This window comes from Pollicipes pollicipes, unplaced genomic scaffold (assembly GCF_011947565.3).
Source record: "Pollicipes pollicipes isolate AB1234 unplaced genomic scaffold, Ppol_2.1 Scaffold_7261;HRSCAF=8764_pilon_pilon_pilon, whole genome shotgun sequence".
NCBI lineage: Eukaryota > Metazoa > Arthropoda > Thecostraca > Pollicipedomorpha > Pollicipedidae > Pollicipes > Pollicipes pollicipes.
The window spans coordinates 38,949,419-38,969,946 of NW_023597054.1; the positions used below are offsets into that span (position 1 = coordinate 38,949,419).

General features: G+C 54.2%; 1 protein-coding gene across 1 annotated transcript in view; it reads right to left on the bottom strand.

Annotated features, from left to right (window-relative positions):
- Positions 1-1,210: 1,210 nt before the first annotated feature.
- LOC119111397 (prolyl 4-hydroxylase subunit alpha-2) overlaps positions 1,211-20,528 on the bottom strand; it is a 26,655-nt gene continuing 7,337 nt past the window's right edge. Inside the window, exons 2-15 of the mRNA XM_037235210.1 lie at positions 13,850-14,017; positions 12,736-12,887; positions 10,521-10,640; positions 9,723-9,825; positions 8,916-9,003; positions 8,772-8,879; positions 8,241-8,333; positions 7,686-7,789; positions 6,601-6,748; positions 6,115-6,225; positions 4,494-4,607; positions 3,404-3,463; positions 2,749-2,914; positions 1,211-1,944 (exon numbers count right to left, since the gene is read on the bottom strand). Coding sequence (XP_037091105.1) covers positions 1,874-1,944; positions 2,749-2,914; positions 3,404-3,463; positions 4,494-4,607; positions 6,115-6,225; positions 6,601-6,748; positions 7,686-7,789; positions 8,241-8,333; positions 8,772-8,879; positions 8,916-9,003; positions 9,723-9,825; positions 10,521-10,640; positions 12,736-12,887; positions 13,850-14,016 — 1,605 coding nt within the window. The 5' untranslated portion in view covers position 14,017 and the 3' untranslated portion in view covers positions 1,211-1,873. The remainder of the gene's footprint in view (positions 1,945-2,748; positions 2,915-3,403; positions 3,464-4,493; positions 4,608-6,114; positions 6,226-6,600; positions 6,749-7,685; positions 7,790-8,240; positions 8,334-8,771; positions 8,880-8,915; positions 9,004-9,722; positions 9,826-10,520; positions 10,641-12,735; positions 12,888-13,849; positions 14,018-20,528) is intronic.

Here is a 20,528-nt window from a genome sequence, read left to right on the forward strand (position 1 = left end):
GTCAGGTCCGCTCAACAGCGCTGCGGCGCTCTGTCAGGTCCGCTCAACAGCGCTGCGGCAGGCTCTGTCAGGTCCGCTCAACAGCGCTGCGGCAGGCTCTGTCAGGTCCGCTCAACAGCGCTGCGGCGCTCTGTCAGGTCCGCTCAACAGCGCTGCGGCGCTCTGTCAGGTCCGCTCAACAGCGCTGCGGCGCTCTGTCAGGTCCGCTCAACAGCGCTGCGGCAGGCTCTGTCAGGTCCGCTCAACAGCGCTGCGGCAGGCTCTGTCAGGTCCGCTCAACAGCGCTGCGGCGCTCTGTCAGGTCCGCTCAACAGCGCTGCGGCGCTCTGTCAGGTCCGCTCAACAGCGCTGCGGCGCTCTGTCAGGTCCGCTCAACAGCGCTGCGGCAGGCTCTGTCAGGTCCGCTCAACAGCGCTGCGGCGCTCTGTCAGGTCCGCTCAACAGCGCTCCGGCAGGCTCTGTCGGGTCCGCTCAACAGCGCTGCGGCGCCCTGTCGGGTCCGCTCAACAGCGCTCCGGCAGGCTCTGTCAGGTCCGCTCAACAGCGCTGCGGCAGGCTCTGTCGGGTCCGCTCAACAGCGCTGCGGCGCTCTGTCAGGTCCGCTCAACAGCGCTGCGGCGCTCTGTCAGGTCCGCTCAACAGCGCTGCGGCGCTCTGTCAGGTCCGCTCAACAGCGCTGCGGCAGGCTCTGTCAGGTCCGCTCAACAGCGCTGCGGCAGGCTCTGTCAGGTCCGCTCAACAGCGCTGCGGCGCTCTGTCAGGTCCGCTCAACAGCGCTCCGGCAGGCTCTGTCGGGTCCGCTCAACAGCGCTGCGGCGCCCTGTCGGGTCCGCTCAACAGCGCTCCGGCAGGCTCTGTCAGGTCCGCTCAACAGCGCTGCGGCAGGCTCTGTCGGGTCCGCTCAACAGCGCTGCGGCGCTCTGTCAGGTCCGCTCAACAGCGCTGCGGCGCTCTGTCAGGTCCGCTCAACAGCGCTGCGGCGCTCTGTCAGGTCCGCTCAACAGCGCTGCGGCGCTCTGTCAGGTCCGCTCAACAGCGCTCCGGCAGGCTCTGTCGGGTCCGCTCAACAGCGCTCCGGCAGGCTCTGTCGGGTCCGCTCAACAGCGCTCCGGCAGGCTCTGTCGGGTCCGCTCAACAGCGCTGCGGCGCTCTGTCAGGTCCGCTCAACAGCGCTCCGGCGCTCTGTCAGGTCCGCTCAACAGCGCCTCGGCAGAGCTCTGTCAGGTCTGCTCGACAGCACTTCAGCGCTCTGTCAGGTCCGCTCAACAGTGCTCCGGCAGGCTCTGTCAGGTCCGCTCAACAGCGCCTCGGCAGAGCTCTGTCAGGTCTGCTCGACAGCACTTCAGCGTTCTGTCAGGTCCGCTCAACAGCGCTTCGGCGCTCTGTCGGGTCCACTCGACAGCGCTCCGGCAGAGCTCTATCAGGTCCGCTCAACAGCGCTTCGGCGCTCTGTCGGGTCCGCTCGACAGCGCTCCGGCAGGGCTCTATCAGGTCCGCTCAACAGTGCTTCGGCGCTCTGTCGGGTCCACTCGACAGCGCTCCGGCAGGGCTCTATCAGGTCCGCTCAACAGTGCTGCCTCTTGTCAGCATTTCGCAGCTGGTGGACAATGGAACATCCGCAGAAAGATGGTGAAATATGACACTTAATTTCACTACTGTATGTCGCTAGGCACAAGGCCGGCCTGCGCGCAGTGTCGCATTCACTGCCGCAAGATCTGGTTTTAAGCGCTTTGCGACAACGCTGCCAGGTGATAACCTCCTTCTCGACTTGTCGTCACGTGACTTCGTTCTCACGATTAAGGACATGGCAAAGGCGAGCCAAAGATCGACTACTCGCGGCGCCATGCGCCAACTAAAGCTTAGCTCATCCCCGTTAGAGGTCCGGCTGCAGACGGCACGGGCGGCGAAACTCGTTGTCATGCTCATGGAACCACTTGTTTGCCACTGAAAACAGTACATAGGCGTGGCATCAGTCAACCGGCACAAGGATTTGTGTCTCTGCACACGGTCCGAGGGGCAGTCAGCTGCTAAAACGTGGGCCTTACACCCACCGCAAGCTTTGTTAGGCTCGAAGCCGAGATTATAGTTAAAAATGAAACAGAGTTTGTTTGTTGAACAACATTTTTCCTTTTTAGGATTAAGTCTGAGTCGAGCACAGTTTATTGTTCAGACAGTTACAACGTCTTCGACCCAAAGCATCTTTGATTGCGGCGCGGGTTTTTACCTACTGGACTAAACCTGCCGAATGGCCTTATCCTTATCGAACATTATTATGTACTTATGATATTTACTAAACGTACTATTACGATACATGCTAAACAAAACGATGACTAAATGGTGATCTTTCACGACACCTGTCCTGAAAAGTCCATTGTCAGCGGTGCATCAAAGCTGTAAGTTCAGCTGAACAAACAGAGTATCTATCGTCAGGAGAAGCTATCATCTGGGTTTAGCTAGAAGATGGCGTATGACGTAATTGTGCCTGTTGTCTGCGACCAGTAGAGCAGGTCAGATTGGTAACCCCCCCCCCCCCCTCCCCTCCCCTCCCCTCCCCTCCCCTCCCTCCCTCCCTCTTCGATCGGCAATTTGAATATCCGCCAACATCATCCGTACACCTTGGCCCACCACCAGTCCTACAGCCTTATACTACCCATGCGGATCAAACACCGCTCCTGCTGCTGCCTCTCCGCCACTCCCTGACAACGCGGCCGCCCGTGCCCGTCACCAAGAGCGCCGGCCGGCACGTACCCCACTTGGACCCGACGAGCACGGGGCAGGCGGCGTGCCGGGTGCGCCAGTCGCCGCTGCCGTCCGCATGCAGATTGTACCAGAAGGCGGCTGAACCACGCCGAGGCTTCACCACCGCGCCCAGCTGCGTGAACACGGTGGCACCGCCGGCCGCCACGTCCGACATCTGGCGACCGCCGCGAAAAACAGAGGTTTTAGGGGCCGACAGCAGGTGTGATGCCGCTGACTGCGGATTTATGTGGGTTGATGTTTAATGGTAAAGGTTTCAATGATAATGTTTAATAATATATAAAAATATATGTAATGGTTGTGTTTAATGGCAAAGTTTCAATGAAGCATGCTATAACGTCGGTAGGGAATGCTTCATCTCTGCTGATGTCACTTCACACAGTATTATGTTCACAATGGTGCGTAATTCGAACCGCGGCCCATTTTATGCGTTCCAATTGTCCTCGCTTGTATCTCTATCAAAGGCAGTTGTTTTCAACGTTTGATGCGTTTTTTTCTGTGGTGACCAATGTATGCCAGAATTTCTGTACTTGTGAGAAGTTGATGCTCTTCCTGTTCGACATGATGCCAAAAAGAGAACAAAAGGTAAAAAAAAAAACATCGCAACGAACGCTACGACATCATTTCCACACTACTGAATACTTACGTAGAAAATAAATGTTGCAATGCGATTTCCATCCTCGAGCTCTGCTGCAATCGCCTTATTCTGCCAAACAGATAAATATAGAATATAAATATAAACCACGCTTACATACCGGGAACAATAAAGCAGCCCAGCCTCACATGGGCCTGCGTTCCTCCAAACAATAATTCGCCGGTCCAAAGAGGGCCAGCGTACACCAGACCGGCCACGTATCACGATCTACGCTGCCCCAGCCACGCGATACCAACCCAACACGGTCAACGGCCATGACGAGTCGCGTGGGGGCCCAGAGCATTGTCCTCATCGGCTATCACAGATGGCTGACACCAGAGCCGGGGGGCGGGCAGCGGGCCCCGCGCTGGCGGCCCTGGCGAGGCCTACAGTGCGGTTCGCCGAGGGCCCACGCAGACCCGGTGACGCGTCGTGTGCCGAGGTGAGACCCACTAAGAACAGCCGGCTGCTGCTCGACACGCGGCAGACGGGGGGAGGGGGAGGGGGCATGTTGAACCACCACTGCAGCCTTAAAGCACACCCCACGTACCCTGACAGACAGTCCTTAAGTGTTCCGCAGTGTCCTTGAGCACGGCAGTTAGTTGGCACATTCTGATGTAGGTGCAGTGCAGTACGGTTTGCAGTGCCTGCCAATGCAGTAGTGCAGTGCACGTGCATCTGTGTAGTCGTGCGGTTCGTGGTGTTTTCCCATGTAGGAGATTAGTATGTATACTGGCATGGTAAAAGCGCCCCCCCCCCCCCCCCGATTTCATTTCGTAGTGTATATGCTTTGACATTTTCATGGTACAAAACGAAACGTTTCTCCGCTGCCGTAGTGTAATGCGCAAAATACTCTGGTATACCCGAAGTGTGGCCCATGCCTCATCATACCTCCCGATGCCATAGCATAGTGTGCATACTCTGGTATAGCTGGAGTGTGCCTCACAGTGACCATCGATGCAGTAGCACGCATACTCTGGTATGGCCGAAATATGGCTCATGGTGTTCCCCGATGACGTAGTATAGTGCGCATACTCTGGTAAAGCCGAAGTGTGCCTCATGCCTCACAATGGCCTCCGATGCTGCAGCATAATGTACATACTGTCGTATAGTCGGAGTGTGGCTCATAGTGCCCTCCGATGCCGTAGTTAACCACTTGCAGCTCTTCTGCCGTGTTCAAGCTCAACCCCGTCAGTTGTGCCACCCGACGCTCCACCTGGAGACAGTGACGTCGTGGTTAGAGCCGATGAGGTTTTGGTGACATCAGAACGTCAGAACTGTCGCGCACTGTACGTGTTTTCACCACAAAAACCACCAGCAAGGTTACACAGAAAACGCAAGCATTAACCAAAAGGGTTAATACAGTTACAGCGATACGCATGTCTCATGAATGCCGTCTCACTGACAAAGGCTCGGCTCCTGTGCAGAGCTCGTAAAATGCGATCCGGCAAAATAAAGATATGCAATGAATTGCTCCCTTTCTCGACCTTACGCCATTTGCTTTCAAGAGCAGAGACTCCCGCTATGCTGGCCTACTACTGGAGCAGGGAGCTGACTGACAGGCTGGCCCACAATTGCAGCAGGGAGCCGACTGACAGGATGGCCCACAATTGCAGCAGGGAGCCGACTGACAGGATGGCCCACCACTGGAGCAGAGAGCTGATTGACAGGATGGCCCACCACTGGAGAAGGGAGCTGATTGACAAGCTGGCCCACCACTGGAGCCTGGAGCCGACTGACAGGCTGGCCCACTACTGGAGCAAGGAGCCGACTGACAGGATGGCCCACCACTGAAGCAGGGAGCCGACTGACAGGCTGGCCCACTACTGGAGCAGGGAGCCGACTGACAGGCTGGCCCACCACTGGAGCAGGGAGCTGATTGACAAGCTGGCCCACCACTGGAGCAGGGAGCCGACTGACAGGCTGGCCCATCACTGGAGCAGGGAGCTGACTGACAGGCTGGCCCACCACTGGAGCAGGGAGCTGATTGACAAGCTGGCCCACCACTGGAGCAGGGAGCTGATTGACAAGCTGACCCACCACTGGAGCAGGGAGCTGACTGACAGGCTGGCCCACCACTGGAGCAGGGAGCTGACTGACAGGCTGGCCCACCACTGGAGCAGAGAGCTGATTGATAAGCTGACCCACCACAGGAGCAGGGAGCTGACTGACAGGCTGGCGCGGCCCCCGCCGCCCCCCCCCCCTCCCCCCGATCCGCACATACGTAGGCTGATCTGGGCTCTGTACGGGCCTCCGTTCAGCCCTTCTCTGGGCACCAGGAGAGCGCTGTAAACTTTGGTGACGAATGCGTACAGACAGCAGGCCGGCCCACTACTGCAACGTCATCCTCGCTGGTACCGCCGTGGTGCTGGCCACCGACTGGTAAGCGCGGCAAGCCTACTGGTGAGGTACTGACCCTGGTGACGACGCTGTGGTGCTCGCCGGTGAGCAGGGCAGGCCTTCTGATGCAATACTGACCCTGGTGACGACGCCGTGGTGCTGGCCGGTGAGCACGGCAGACCTACTGGTGCGGAACTGACCCTGGTGACGGCATCGTGGTGCTCCCGGTGAGCACGGTAGACCTACTGGCGCGGTGCTGATCCTGGTGACGGCGTCGTGGTGCTCCCGGTGAACGCGGCAAACCTACTGGCGCGGTACTGATCCTGGTGACGGCGTCGTGGTGCTCCCGGTGAGCACGGCAAACCTACTGGCGCGGAACTGACCCTGGTGACGGCGTTGTGGTGCCGGCTGTTGAGCCAGGCCGACTTGCTGATGCGGTAGTTTGCCGTCTCTAGCTCCCCGGTGTGGAAGTTCCTGATGGTAGCCCGCTGCAGCTGCCGTTGGCGGCGGGGGGGGGGGGGGGAGGGGGCAGCGGTCAGTGGGGAAGCGCCACTAGCTGGGTCATTGGCCTGGCTGTCAGGGTGTGCCGCTCCGCCCTCTGAGCCGCGCAATGTGACGGCCAGCAGCGAATTGATCACGTACGTACACACCTTGCGAGTGTAATTGCATTAGATTGTATGCACGCAGAGACAGACGGTGCCTGTTGTGGTGCGCTCGCCGACTGAAGACAAACTGAGGAGACCGCGCCGACAACATTAATGGTTTTCCATCACCCCAGAGGTCGGTCACACCGAGATGACGCCCGAGGACTCGCGATGCATGGTCCAACACCTGGAGTACAGGTGTGCAGTGTCATTCAGCTGGCTCACCAGGGGCGCCGAGACGTTTTTGATGGCCTCGATCTCGGAGTCGTGCATAACGTCATGGAAGAGGACGATGTGTGGGTCCAGGTACAGATCCTCTGTTGGCACCGGTCGGAGGCGAAGAAAAGCGACGCCGTTGTGAGAGTAGTAGCACCTGCCGCAGACACCGGGAAATGTTGGTAACACATCTCACAGATAGGAGGAAAGTCTGCATGTACAGCACACAGTATCCGGCTCCTGGATTCTCCACGCGCTCGGCACACGTCTGAAACGGCTCAGAATAGGTGCACGTAGCTGGGACAAGGAAGCGAATGACATGGGTTAACTCACTAAATCGGTTACTTCTAGCGGTTTCGATTGCACGCAAAACAATTTACAAGCCACCTTTCGATAATACGAAGCGAGAATACGGGGTGATGCAGCCCATGTCGGCGGTTACCGGTGTTCCGGCACGCCCGGGACCGGTGACGGCGAGACTGTGGGAGACGTTCACCTGGGCTCACTGTGCCAGACGCCCACCTGACCTCACCAGTCCAGGCGCTCACCTGATCTTACTATGCCGGGCGCTCACCTGAGCTCACTATGCGAGGCGCTCACCCGAACTCACTATGCCAAACGCTCACCTTGAGCTCACTATGTGAGGTGCTCACCTGAGCTCACTATGCCAAGCGCCCACCTTGAGCTCATTATGTGGGGTGCTCACCTGAGATTACTGCGAGACGCTCATCTGGGCTTACTAAGCCAGGCATTCACTTGAGCTCACTACGCGAGGCGCTCACCTGAGTTCAGTATGGAAGGCGCTCACCTGGGCTAATTATGCGAGGCGCTCACCTCAGCTCACTGAGCCAGGCGCTCACCTCAGCTCGGTATGTCAGGCGCTCACCTGAGTTCAGTATGGGAGGCGCTCACCTGAGCTCACCATGTGAGACGCTCACCTGAGCTCACTATGCCGGGCACTCACCTGAGCTAATTATGCGAGACGCTTACCTGAGCTTACTAAGCCAGGCGCTCCACTGAGCTCAGTATGCCAGGCGCTCATCTGAGCTCAGTATAGGAGGCGCTCACCTGAGCTCACTATGCGAGGCGCTCACCTGAGCCGCTTGAGGACGCTAGGTGCCAGCGGTAAGTGACCTCGACACAACGCCCGGTACAGCCGGTTCTCTGTTTCTAAGTGGTCCGCCAGCGACTCTGAGACCTGCAGCGAACATGGCGCCTCAGCTGCACCGGTCAGCGGTACATACGGCAGCCACGAGCAACAACGCTCATTAAGATCTCGAAAAATGCACTTCTGGAAAGGCGTGTCATGGCGCTTGATGACGAGTAGCAATGGTGCACCTATGCTCTTAATGTCATCCATAAGATGATCGAACATGTAAACATACTGGATCGATGTTTGAAATAAAAAGGTGATGTTGAAAAATTTGAGGACGCGTTGCGAAGATACAGGGTAAAGTGGTTAACATGGATAAGCGAGTGTGTCTTTTTCCCAACGCACAAAATACACAATAGCATCCTGTAGCCGATAGACACTTTGCCCACTATTCGCCGCAAAGCGTAGTTGGAAAATGTTCTTGTCGCTTCATTTGGAGGCATACATCAGAAGGTTAAGACCAGGCTGCCTTCGGCGCGCAAAGCTCCGTGCTCACGTGGTCCACATCATCTGTTGTCATCGACGGTAAGTCTGGTTTGGCGACATCGGCCTTTCTCTTCATCTCTTGCAGCTCCCTTTCAAAGGCCACCTGCCACGTCACAGGGGGGCGCAGCAACAGCGTTATCTTTCACAGATTATTTTCAACGACTATTTTCAGCCTTTATACGCCTCCACCATCAACAAAACACTATTCAGGCGCTGCTTTCTTAATCAGTGGCCCATCTTGGCGTTCTGTACATACTAAAATGGACGGCACTATGAGTTTTGAGGTGGGTGCAGAGCTTTCCGGAGGGTCTCCTGGAGAAAATCGGGCTTCCTCAGTCCTCCTAGTGCGACATCATATAGAGGGTACAACTACAACTACTACAAAAACATACTTTCACACACCGGAGGGCAACTTCCCCCTCTGCTCCCCCCCCCCCCCCCCCGTCCCCTGCTGCGCCCCTGCTGCACACGAACCACGATGTGCAAATTGTGAGAGCATCCTCGCCATCACAGCAGCCTCCGCGCGTCTTCCACGACTTACCACGTTGTCACGGGCGACCTTATGGGCGGGGTCCACCTGCAGAAGGTCACGGGTTAAGGCCAGCGCGCGCGCCGTGTCCCCCATCCGATAGGTGGCGAAGGCCAGGTACTCGAGCGGCTGGGCCGGCGACAGCGGCGGGCCGCCAATCAGCGTCGTCGCCAGCGGCGAGTGGGCAATCAGCGCCTCTCGCTGGCTCCGGTGCCACGCCTCCTCCAGCCAGGGTCGGGCGTGCCTGCACGGCGGGGTTGTGACACGGTCCGGACGGGGCGGGCTGTATCATGCGATCACGATCACTCACGAATCACACGCACAGGCTGTTCAAGCATTGGCTTCAGTGTGCTCTGGCCATGATCATGTGACGGAAAAGGCGCCGTCAGATCGCAGCCAGGACACGACCGGGTCATGGTCATGTCACTGTCAGGTCGCAGCTGGGTCAGTCCGGTCACTTCCATATCACTGTCAGGTCGCAGCTGGGTCAGTCCGGTCACTGTCATATCACTGTCAGGTCGCAGCTGGGTCAGTCCGGTTACTGCCATATCACTGTCAGGTCGCAGCTGGGTCAGTCCGGTCACTGCCATATCACTGTCAGGTCGCAGCTGGGTCAGTCCGGTCACTGCCATATCACAGGCTTGTTATATTCAGGCAACACCAGAGTCCCAGTCACGTCATAGGCAAAACCCAGGGCACAGTCAGGTCAATTTAAGGTCACAAAAAGGTGCCGGCAAGGTCACAGCAAGGCCAAATCCAGGTGGCTGATGTCAAGTCATGTTACAGATCCTATTCGGATCACCATCAAATAATAATGACACATTTCCTTTAACTTCTTTTTTAAAAGGAAACGAGACGTATGCGCCACGTCCCTTTTATGGCGCGCAAACGACTGCATTAACCATATTGGGGGTGCGTGCAGGGATGTGGCTGGTTAACCCACGGGTATGGGGAGTCTCTCACCCGAAGTCTCCGAGGAAGTAGCACTCCCTGCCCAAGACGAAGCAGTCCCAGGCGGTCAGCTCTCGGCCCAGACTGCTCCCGGGAATCTCACCACGGGCGAAATCTGCAGGCGACGATCAGAAGGTCCTGGGTTCGATCCCCATCATTGGTAACTTTCACCAGCAGGTGACATCACTTTCGACACCGTCATAAGTCATTCCTTGCGCACCATGGCACGCCGTGTGCTTCATGCTTGATACACATATGTACGCACACGCATATGTGACGTGTTTGACACACGTGCTTACTCCCCCTCTCCCTTTGCACCACTCGATTCTAAGTCCAGCGAACACTGCGCTCCAGTAACTTCGCAAAGATCCAGGCGGTTCAGCGAGTGTCATGGCGTGCTACCTTAATGTCGCATCGAGCCGAGCACGAGAACGTGTCATATTGAACAAAACTGGACTAGGGAGTCAGCTAAGAATGAAGTGTAATGACCGTCACTCCAAGAGAACACAATTTGACATCGCCCTGAGCTTTCAAGCTACTTTGCCCGGCGCCACGGGAATGATTGGCATAGATGACCCAGTTTTGGTGTCAGCACTTCAGCCTAGACGCAGCATTTTAGGGCCTGAGCTGGTTTAAGCCGAGTACCCCAGCGTGCTAAAATTAGCGATGCACCGCCCGCACTGTTTATAAATACTAGCTTTCCCAGCGGACAAAATCCCAGCGGCCGGTCTCGGCAAGCGGCCAGTGCCGCAAGTCCCTGACAATACGCACGACTTCAACACCGTGGTGCGTGCGAAGCGGTGTACCCACCAAATGTGTCGAGCTGGTACGTGTCTTGAAGCCTGACCAGAGCCTGTGCAGCGCCTGATAGGTCCTCCTCATTCGGGAGCCGGAGATCAGCAAACGAAGATGTCACGCCTTTCAAAACGGCTGTCGAAATTGGTGATGCATTATCTATGTTATCATGCAGCGCATCATGGAGTGTGAACATATACATCAAACACACTTGTCGATCTGTCCACTAAGCCAGATGCTAACCGAACTGTTCTGCATGACTCCAACCAGGAAAGTCGCGATGGGACCGGGGGCTAGCATCCAAGAGCGGCATTCTCCTTTTCGTTCGAGTCTCGCCAGTCCCACCGGCGACCGATAACGTCTCACCGCGATCTGACGTCTCGGGGCCGACCGAACCCTCGGAGAGCAAAGGCGTGTATTATGCGAGGCCGGCCCAAAAGTGAAGCTTGACCCCAACCGGCCAACACTACTGAAACGAATTATTCAAGTGACGAAAGTTTAACAAACCGCAGTTAAACAAGTGCTGTTCTAAGAGTCGCACCAGCGAGTTAGCGGACCAGCCTCCAAGCGCTACCCTGCCGCTGCCGTTACTCTAAGCAGCAGGTCACAGCACGTTAGATTCGAGGAGCATTTTGCGCCGTTCACCGAATCAGTGACGTCTGCAGCAACAGCAACGACAGCCTTCTATCTCTCTTTGCTTAAAAGAAACATTGGGGCGAGTAGAATATGACGTCAAAATGTGGACCCTGGCGATCGCCTTTTGAGCTTGAGGTCAGGTCAAAATCTGGGTTACCAATGCTGAGCAAATATGACATACTGTGTGCGTGTCCCGTCTTGACATCATCCCGTACCGAAGCTCCCAAAATCTAAGGCGATTCCTTGGTCTTGAAAGCCAAAAATCTGGGATCTTTGGGAGCCTCTATATTCGCATGCCAAGTTCCCACACCATAACTACGGATTCCCACTATTGATCTAAATTGCCCACTGTTACTCGTTCTCAACCAAATTCGCTAAAGGAGTCATCTCCTGCTCTGGACAGAACATCAACATATGGGACATTGATTTTTTGGCCTCTAGCTGTTTTGTTGAACGTTCCAGGTTATAAGTGGTGATTGGTTGTGATTTTTTGGTCCTGTCTATTTTACGAATCATTGCACCGGGTGAATAAAAAATCACGCTTCGCGCACCATCATTGACCAAATTACCAAGTTCTCGAGGTTATATCAGGACTTTGACGAAATGTGGAAATCGGGGATGTCCTTTTTTACACTCGGAAATCTATCATTAGGTTATCTTGTACCGGACTCTAAGGGCTTTCAGTCCATAACCTGACTCTAAAAGGCCAAAATCAGAGGCAGCAACTCCTCGCCCCTGAATGAGATTCGCAAATCATCGCACCGACTGCTTTTAAGATCGGAAAACATTAAAATATGAGCTACTGGTGTTGGGTTCCAAAACATGCTTAACAAATCGTTGAAACCGTTGGCTCTGAAAGTCCGTTTTTGGTTTTTTTATCGCGCTAAGCTAGATCTCTGAGGTTTAGGCTGGCCTTCATCTTCGCCTCAAACGAATGTCAAATCCCGGGATGCCGATTCCTTTGCTCCAACGTATGTTTTGCGAACCATCGTCCTGGGTGAAAACGAAAGCCTGTTTGCTATAGATCGTACTGAATCGGATTTCCAAGGTGTCAATTTCACGTTTTGGCCTCGAACTTGAGAAAACGTCAACTTCCTGAGTATCGGTTTATGTCCGATATCATTTACGACTTGCTTTCATGCTCGTCTGGTATGATGATTCACGAGGGTAGGGCACGAGGGCAGGAATTATAACAACGAAAAACTGTGCCCACATTGCAACATTTTTGATAGTCATTCCTTGACCTCTAGAAAAGTCTAATTTCGGACATCCGTGTTAAAACTTTAGACGGCACACAAGATGTCACGTGCACTTGGTGCGACGATCCGTCGTTCAGAAGCCATCAATCCGAACACAGACTCAAATCGACGCCCCATATTTTGTTCATACATCAGTGTTAAACGGTGACCTTAGGAAGGCCGCCCACTTCCAAGCCCAATCGTCTCGCCTTACTTAAAGCACTGAACCCCGTTATAAGGCTGTCGTTGTAGATGACGTGGCCGATTTGATGACGCTGTTTGTCCCGCAGTCCCGCAGCGTGCAGCTTTGCAGCTGAGGTCCACACGCCGCGCCGCTGCAGCCTGCGTACGCTCACTTCGACCGGCGCTCTCCGTTGCCATGTCGAGCGTCTCTTGCCAGTCAGCTGTCAGCCGTTTTACGAGAAGGAAGGCTCCGAGAGGGTTCTCCAGGTGGCCGTCAGTGTTCTCCAACAGCTCCGTGTGCCGATGCTCGTACCACGCCAGTCTCCTGACAACGTTTGACACGAATTCAGGTAAATAGTTACGCAGAAACCTCCCTTAAACCCAAGAGATTGATAGTCTCTGCTGACGTTCTGACGATGAATAACCATATATGATAACTGAGCGCACAAAGATCGTACAAGTCACTGCATGTTGAGCTGTTTCACACCGGTGAGCCTATGTCGTGACTTTTGTTGGAGCCACTTTTCCAAGCTGTCCACTGTTGAAGCCAGTGCACCGTTCTCGAACAGCTTACTGTTGGCGCTACTGTATCCTGAGCTGCTTACTGTTGGCGCCACTGTATCCTGAGCTGCTTACTGGTGGAGCCCCTGTGCCCTCACCTGCTTACTGCTGGAGCCGCTTTTCCCTCACCTGCTTATTGCTGGAATCGTTGTATCCTAAGCCGCCTACTGTTGGAGCTGCTGTATCCTGAGCTGCTTGCTGTTGGATCCGCTGTATCCTGAGCTGCTTACTGTAAAAGCCGCTGTATCCTGAGCTGCTTACTGTTGGAGCCGCTGTATCCTGAGCTGCTTACTGTTGGAGCCGCTGTATCCTGAGCTGCTTACTGTGGTGGCCGCTGTATCCTGAGCTGCTTACTGTTGGGGCCGCTGTATCCTGAGCTGCTTACTGTTGGAGCCGCTGTATCCTGAGCTGCTTACTGTTGGGGCCGCTGTATCCTGAGCTGCTTACCGTTGGAGCCGCTGTATCCTGAGCTGTTTACTGTTGGAGCCGCTGCATCCTGAGCTGCTTACTGTTGGGGCCGCTGTATCCTGAGCTGCTTACTGTTGGAGCCGCTGTATCCTGAGCTGCCTACTGTTGGAGCCGCTGTATCCTGAGCTGCTTACTGTTGGAGCCGCTGTATCCTGAGCTGCTTACCGTTGGAGCCGCTGTATCCTGAGCTGCTTACTGTTGGAGCCGCTGTATCCTGAGCTGCTTACTGTTGGGGCCGCTGTATTCTGAGCTGCTTACTGTTGGAGCCGCTGTATCCTGAGCTGCTCGGCCTGTATAATGCGCTGGAGTGTGTCGATGACGACTCGTTCCGTGTCCACCAGGTGATGGAGGTCAGCCAGCGCCGAGAAGACCTCCGCCTGGCCTGGCCCCGCCGCCGACAGCAGCGCCAGCACTGGCAGCAGCATGCTGAGCGGCACACGACAACGTCTCACGTCAGAAGCGACAGCAGCCTGCGGCACGGCGCGGTGCTGGGGCAGAACTGACGGCTTACTGAACAGAAACGGCGCCGTGTTGCGACAGAACTGACGGCTTACTGAGCAGAAACGGCGCGGTGTTGCGACAGAACTGACGGCTTACTGAGCAGAAACGGCGCGGTGCTGCGACAGAACTGACGGCTTACTGAACAGAAACGGCACGATGTTGCGTCAGAACTGACACCTAATTGAACAGCAACGGCACGATGTAACGGCAGAACTGGCAGCCTAATGACCAGAATACGACGCGGCGTATAAACCGAAAACGGCAAATGGTATGGTGCTGCAGCAAAACCGATAACGCGCTGGTGAGGACACCGCACGATGCAACGGAGCGGCTGATAGCTTACCTACCAGGGTCACAGCAGCGCACACTAGAACAGATAGGAGCGTTTGCTCCAGTCGACGTTAAGTGCTCTTGGTTATCACACTGGGCGCCATTGCTGTCTGAGATATCCAGTTGGCTTTTGAGCATTATCGCATCGGCACGGTGCGATGAGTATGCGCCGATTGATGCATGCATACAGCATGTGGTCCGTGTGTAGTGCGCAGAGTATACGTACGACCCACGCTCGCGAGTTTGGCTGTGATTCAGCATCGCGTTTGATTGTGCTCTGCGTTCGCTGTTCCGATGCAAACAGCAGTGTTCTCAGGACTTCGTAATGTGGTCGGGCGACGACGGGTTTAGAGGTCATCTAGTCAGAGATCGTCTAGTTTTCTTCTCAAATAGCTGTTGTAAGAACTGACTGTATGAACGATGTTAATATTTTCAGTGGCGAAATTTCCATCGTTTGCACACGACCCTGCGAAATACTGAGGGCTTACCTTCTACATGTGATAAATAATGACTTCATCGAGATCACTTTGCCATGTTACTCGCATGTCCCGAGAAAATGTCGGATATCATGCAGTTGCCGTTGAGTATGTGTTCTTAAGGGTATTCCTGCGTTGGTTTACCGAGCTGTATTATGCTGTTTGATGATGGTATACCAAAGAATGCAGAATGCACCAAGCAATTGAGCCTGTATGTCAACACTGCTTTACCTACATCGGCTTGGTATGAAATAACTTAGACCATATAAATCCATATTGTACGCAGGTTGAAAGACGCCATTTAGCATCATGGTTCGTTCTGTTGTCGCACAATGCACTTCGTTGCCGCATCATGCTGAAATTTTGCAATAGCGGGGCGGAGCCCACGCACACACAGCTGGAGACCCCACGCGCGATTTGCCGCATGCTTTGTGGCAGCTCCTGTCCGCTGATTAGCTGATATCGGTGCATGAATTGGTGTGCTAGGGACCATGCCGTAATGATTCCCCTGGGGTGCCGATAGTGCAGTGCTAACGCGTCTACGTTAACCCCTGCTCGTCTGGGAAAGCAGAAGTAATGGGTTCGATTCCCCGCAGCGCCCGCCCTTCCCGCCAGGGTGAGAGGCAGGCGACGTCATATAGCCTCAGCAGCTGAGTGCGTCGTGAAATCCCGATGCCGATAACGCAGTGATTCTCCCACGGTCGTGTCGTGCATGGTTCTTAAAACGAAAAGCGGCCGGGAGTTCTGACTGGTTTTGCGAGCGACGATCGCGACGATTTACGCGTGGCGCTAGCAGGCTCAGCTTTTTCTTGTCTGGAGATCTTTGGGGCCCCCGTCCGGAAAGACCAGAAAAATATCAGTCGGACGAGAGCCGTCCGGATCAGTCTTGCGTTGAAGATCAAAGCAATAATTGAAGTACAAAAAGAGTCATTTGTCATCTCGCTGTGAGGCATCACGCGAACTGAGAACTAGGTTGTGCATGGCTCACAAAGGCTGCGGATCATTCTGGAGGCTCCTAACCGCGTCTAAAACACACGGCTGGCCTAGCACACTAACCAAGGAGGTGCCGCTGAAGTGTAAGGTTGCATCATGCATGTCAGTGAGCACCAGCACGTCGACAGGGCGCCTTAATAGTTAATCGGCAATTCACAGGCCAATTTGCTTCCCGGTTTTGGTGCCTCCACTCACAACAAACGTAACGAACATTGTAACGAACAGACGGCAACAAAATGGTACGCTTCCACGCTGTGCAATTACACTGCGTCATGGAGAACTGTGAAATTCCTAGAAGCAGCGCTGTTTAGGATTTCCAGGCATTGGGAATGGAAGACCCGCTGAACCAGTCGCTGCACCCGCCGTGCCGTGGCTGCGCCCCGCCGTGCCGGACAATAACGGCCGGAGAAGATCCCGGCGCCGTCAAACCGGACTGGACCTGCGGATAGCGATGGTATCGGACCGCACGCCCAGGTGGTGCGGGACCGAGGCCAGGATTGCACCGCGTTGTGGCGAGAGTGGCGGGATCAGCGGGCGCGATGACTGCCGTGCCGTTGTTCTGGCACTGGGGTCTAGCGCTCCGCGGCCAATACCAACACTTCGGCCAGTGACCTGGCCACGACTGGGTATGTGCGCAGAACCCTGGCTTGATTTCACTCTTCCAGCGTCGAGAAGACGGGAGGTGGTGTCCGATACATGTGCGTTTTGTCATGCGTTTGAGCTCGCTGTTGTTGGTCAGTAAAAGACGGCCGCCCTTCCATAGTTCGCATTCGTGTTGGATGCAGCTACTGAGCTGAGGCAGCTAGCCAACGAAGCATCCGGTACCCTGCATAGATTTTGTACCACAGGGGGAGAGAGAGAAAAATCCTCCCATTGTTTCGAAATGAAGTTTGTCTTCTCCAATTTTGCCTACATCATGCACGTGCTTACATCTTCCCATTCGGAATTGCACGTTTTCAAGCTAGATTATCCCTGATTCCAGTTCGACCTTCCATTCCTGGTTTGTTCCCCCCACCCCCCATCACCAATCCCAGAGACGTGGTTACCCGCAAGACTGATTGCACGGGACCGGCCGGAGCCAGCCGGGCAGTGTGCTGCAGAGTCGCCAGTCCGAGCCCGGGCGAGGACGCCGCCGGCCCTGGGGCAGCGGTCCGGTACACCGGATGTAACCGCGCGTGACGCATGACGCCCCGCGGGCGGACCGTGAACTCTGGACGGGCCGACAACACGTGCCCTTCCAGCGCGTCCGGCGCCGGGGGCTGAGTCAACAGGCTTCCGATCCGAGGAGCATCCTCGGTACTGACAACCAACTAAAAACGTGGCGCAGGATACCCGGCGCACGGTTATTTACGTGCGGGTGGGAAGGAAGCCAGGTGTGTAGTCGCGAGCTAGTAAGGTATACGCTTGTTATGCCTTTCTGGGCTCAGGGCGACAGCAGTGTGATCATCGGGAGATGCTGAGCGGGATGATGCTGAGCGCTATAGCGGGAGATGCTGAGCGCTATGTTGACAGACTTTGCAAATCCTCGATAACGGACAATAGAGTGGATCACAATTAGGTCAACAATGAAACAGTTCAGCCCATGTTTGTGCAAGAACGCCCATCGCTTGCGCTTGCGCAAGAACGCTTTGCAGAATAAAATTGTGGAACAGATAACGTGGCGAGTTGAGCTTGCGCGCTCGCAATCTTAGAATCCAGAGCAGTTATGGCCGGAGCTGGAGTTTCCGTAGACGTTCACGGCATTGGCTGCTCCGGATAACACGAGGTGGTGAGCGCCGGGCGCGTAAGAACGACCATCGTGAAATAACGCTTTGGAAAGTTTTTCAAAAGCGACGTGTCCGGTTCAAAGATAAGACGGATGCAATCTATTTTACCTTTATCATTTTGAGAATGTCCCTTAAACAGATGAACTGTTACAGCTATACGAAAACTGGAATTTGTTTCCTTTCTCTCCCAGTTTTGTCACCGGATTCTAGCGCTGGTTCGCGATGCTGTAAATGCTCATCCACTCTTACTTCAATCTAAAAATTGCACAGTTGAAATAGACACGGCGAATGCCTTCTATAAGCAGGAACTAATGTCTTAAAGTATTCAAAGGTTCTGATTTCAGACGCCTCGTCATTTTCGTCCGTCCGTTGGCTGTCCCCTAGTGTTGGCCGCAGGGACGACGCGGGGGGCGTGTTTCTAAGACTTGCGAGCACGCATGATACCAAACTATGTCGTGTCATTGTTACCACTAGTCGATTCTGACGGAATCGCTCAGCGAAAAACAGAATAGCACCTTATCTTAGCTTCTAGTTTCTGTTCTAGTAAACAGGCAAAAATATAACTAAAACGAAGACAATCATGCTCTTCTCCAACTTAAATGGATCAAATCAGTTCCTTGGGGGAAGAGGCTTTCACCATCAGGGAGTCCTTTGCCAACCCGGTGCCCCCCCCCCCTCCCCCCCCCCACGCCCCTCATCTTATCATGGCTCTGACTGCTCCCCTGGCAGTTGCTGCAGTTCCTGAACAGGTTAAAAACCTGTCACGTACCTGAATCAGATGCGTCTGAGTTTTTTCGCCAACCAGAATTTCGGAATAAGCCCTGCCGCACGCATCATCTCAAGGCCTCCGGTCTGCCCGTGACGCACGACTTACGCTTGGTGATGCAGACTGTGGCCGGGCAACGGTCCTCGCCAAAACTCGCAGCCAAGGGGGGAAATACTGAGTCATGTCCCCCCCCCCTTTGTTAAGTAGACAAATAGACATAATGTTCATAAAACTGTGTTTCGTCGTGAGCATATCGAATGTATACAACATATATAACAAAAATGTTTCAGCGCAAGGTCATCGAACGCACATCAAGTGCATTCGTGCCAGGGCGATAGGCAGGCGACGCCATGTAGCTTGAGAAGCTGGGTGCATCATACAGCCCTGAAGACAAAGCGCTAGGCACTGGCTGACAAGCAGTAGCGCAGATAGGGGAGACACCAGGGGCGCGTGCCACCCCCCCCCCCCCCCCTCTCCCACCTCCGTAGGTCCCAAGAGGTCCCTTTAGCCCCTCGGTACAAACTATAAAGAACCCAGTTCAAGGGCCCAAGGGGCCTGAATGCTGGCTGGGGTTGTATTAGAAAGACAGTGGGCTTAATGCACCGTTTTAGTGACACGGACTCACGCATGGCACCAACAGCCAATGCCCGGACGGAAACAGCACTGAGATCCCTTAACTAAAACCAAAAAGTATTAAGAAATTGCTGATCAAACAATGTAGGTAAACACAAAGAGGAATGTTCAACTCATTTAAGGCATCCGTCAGGATCCGAGCATTGTTGTTAAACGTTAAAATTGAAAAGTATACATGCAATGCTTTTTTACAAAGGGATACAGGTATGGAACACGCCACTGGAAAACTTCACAATATGAAACTGTATCCAGGGATCCTACACCTCGCACAGGAGCCTCAGCAAAAAGGGTCATCTCTGACATCGTGTTCTGCAAATCCCCGACAGAATTATCCGGGCAATTTTGAGCCACACTCTTGACAAACAGCTGAACTGTATAGACTTCCTAAGGTCATAAGTCGAAGGCATCCCTCCGACCTGTACTTTCCACCCACGGTGATCCCAAGACAAACTGACGTGGTTTCTGGAGAAAATAGCATCCCGACTTCTGGCGTTTGAACAAGCACACCTCAAGGACACACACGGTTTCTCAGATCGCCTTCGTTCAAAGTTCCGTTCAAATTATGCCGATAGATGCACAAACGAAGGGTTTGGTCCAGACTATGGCCAGAGACCCACAAGAACCAGAGCCAGTCTGGGATAACGTGGATCCAGCAGCGACCGGAATGCAAAATACCGCATCTTGATGCCTTTGAACACCATCGAGAACCAGAATATCAGACAGAATTAATGTTTGAAATTAGTGTGTGTTCATTTGTTGAGCTCATGTTATGCAGTGTGTACAAGTAACTATTATAGAAAGTATTCGATCTGTCTTGTACTTTTCACTTATCATTACATCGGACGAGTACCCACGGTTTGATCAGTAATAGTAGTTTTCTTGAAATTCTCCTGAATAGCTTAGAATTTCGACTTGAAGCAGGAGAACCGACGAGAAAGACCTCATTTAACTCCATGCTCACCACTACGAAAATAGCATATTTAATTTGTCTTGCTTTTTCCAACACGTGTGTTCTATAGCGTTTGCATCACACTCATGTGTCAGACTATTTGTGTAACGAATGCTACGAAAGATTGAAACACTGTTTGGACAGCAAGATATGCGAGGTGAGGCGATTATAAGCATCATATATTACACAGGTCGCTAACGTTTTTGGTACGCTGATCACACCGCTCTAAAAATAGCGAGCGATCGCGAGAGGTCGCGAGCACACTACGCGGAGATCCCCTCAAGACAAATCAACTCGCACTGTGCACTAGGATGTGTCATCAGTTACAAAACCAAATAAGATAAAGAAACTCCTTGGTGCTGGACGCGAAAAGTAAACAGCATAGAAGAAGTTATTCCCCGCAACTTAAATTGGTGACGGGCGAGCCGATCGAAAAAGCGCCGTGAACCGACGCTCGGCGTTGCAGCCACCTTATGCTGGCCGACGCCGGTGGTTGCGGGTAACACCAAGCCGTGGGCGGCGA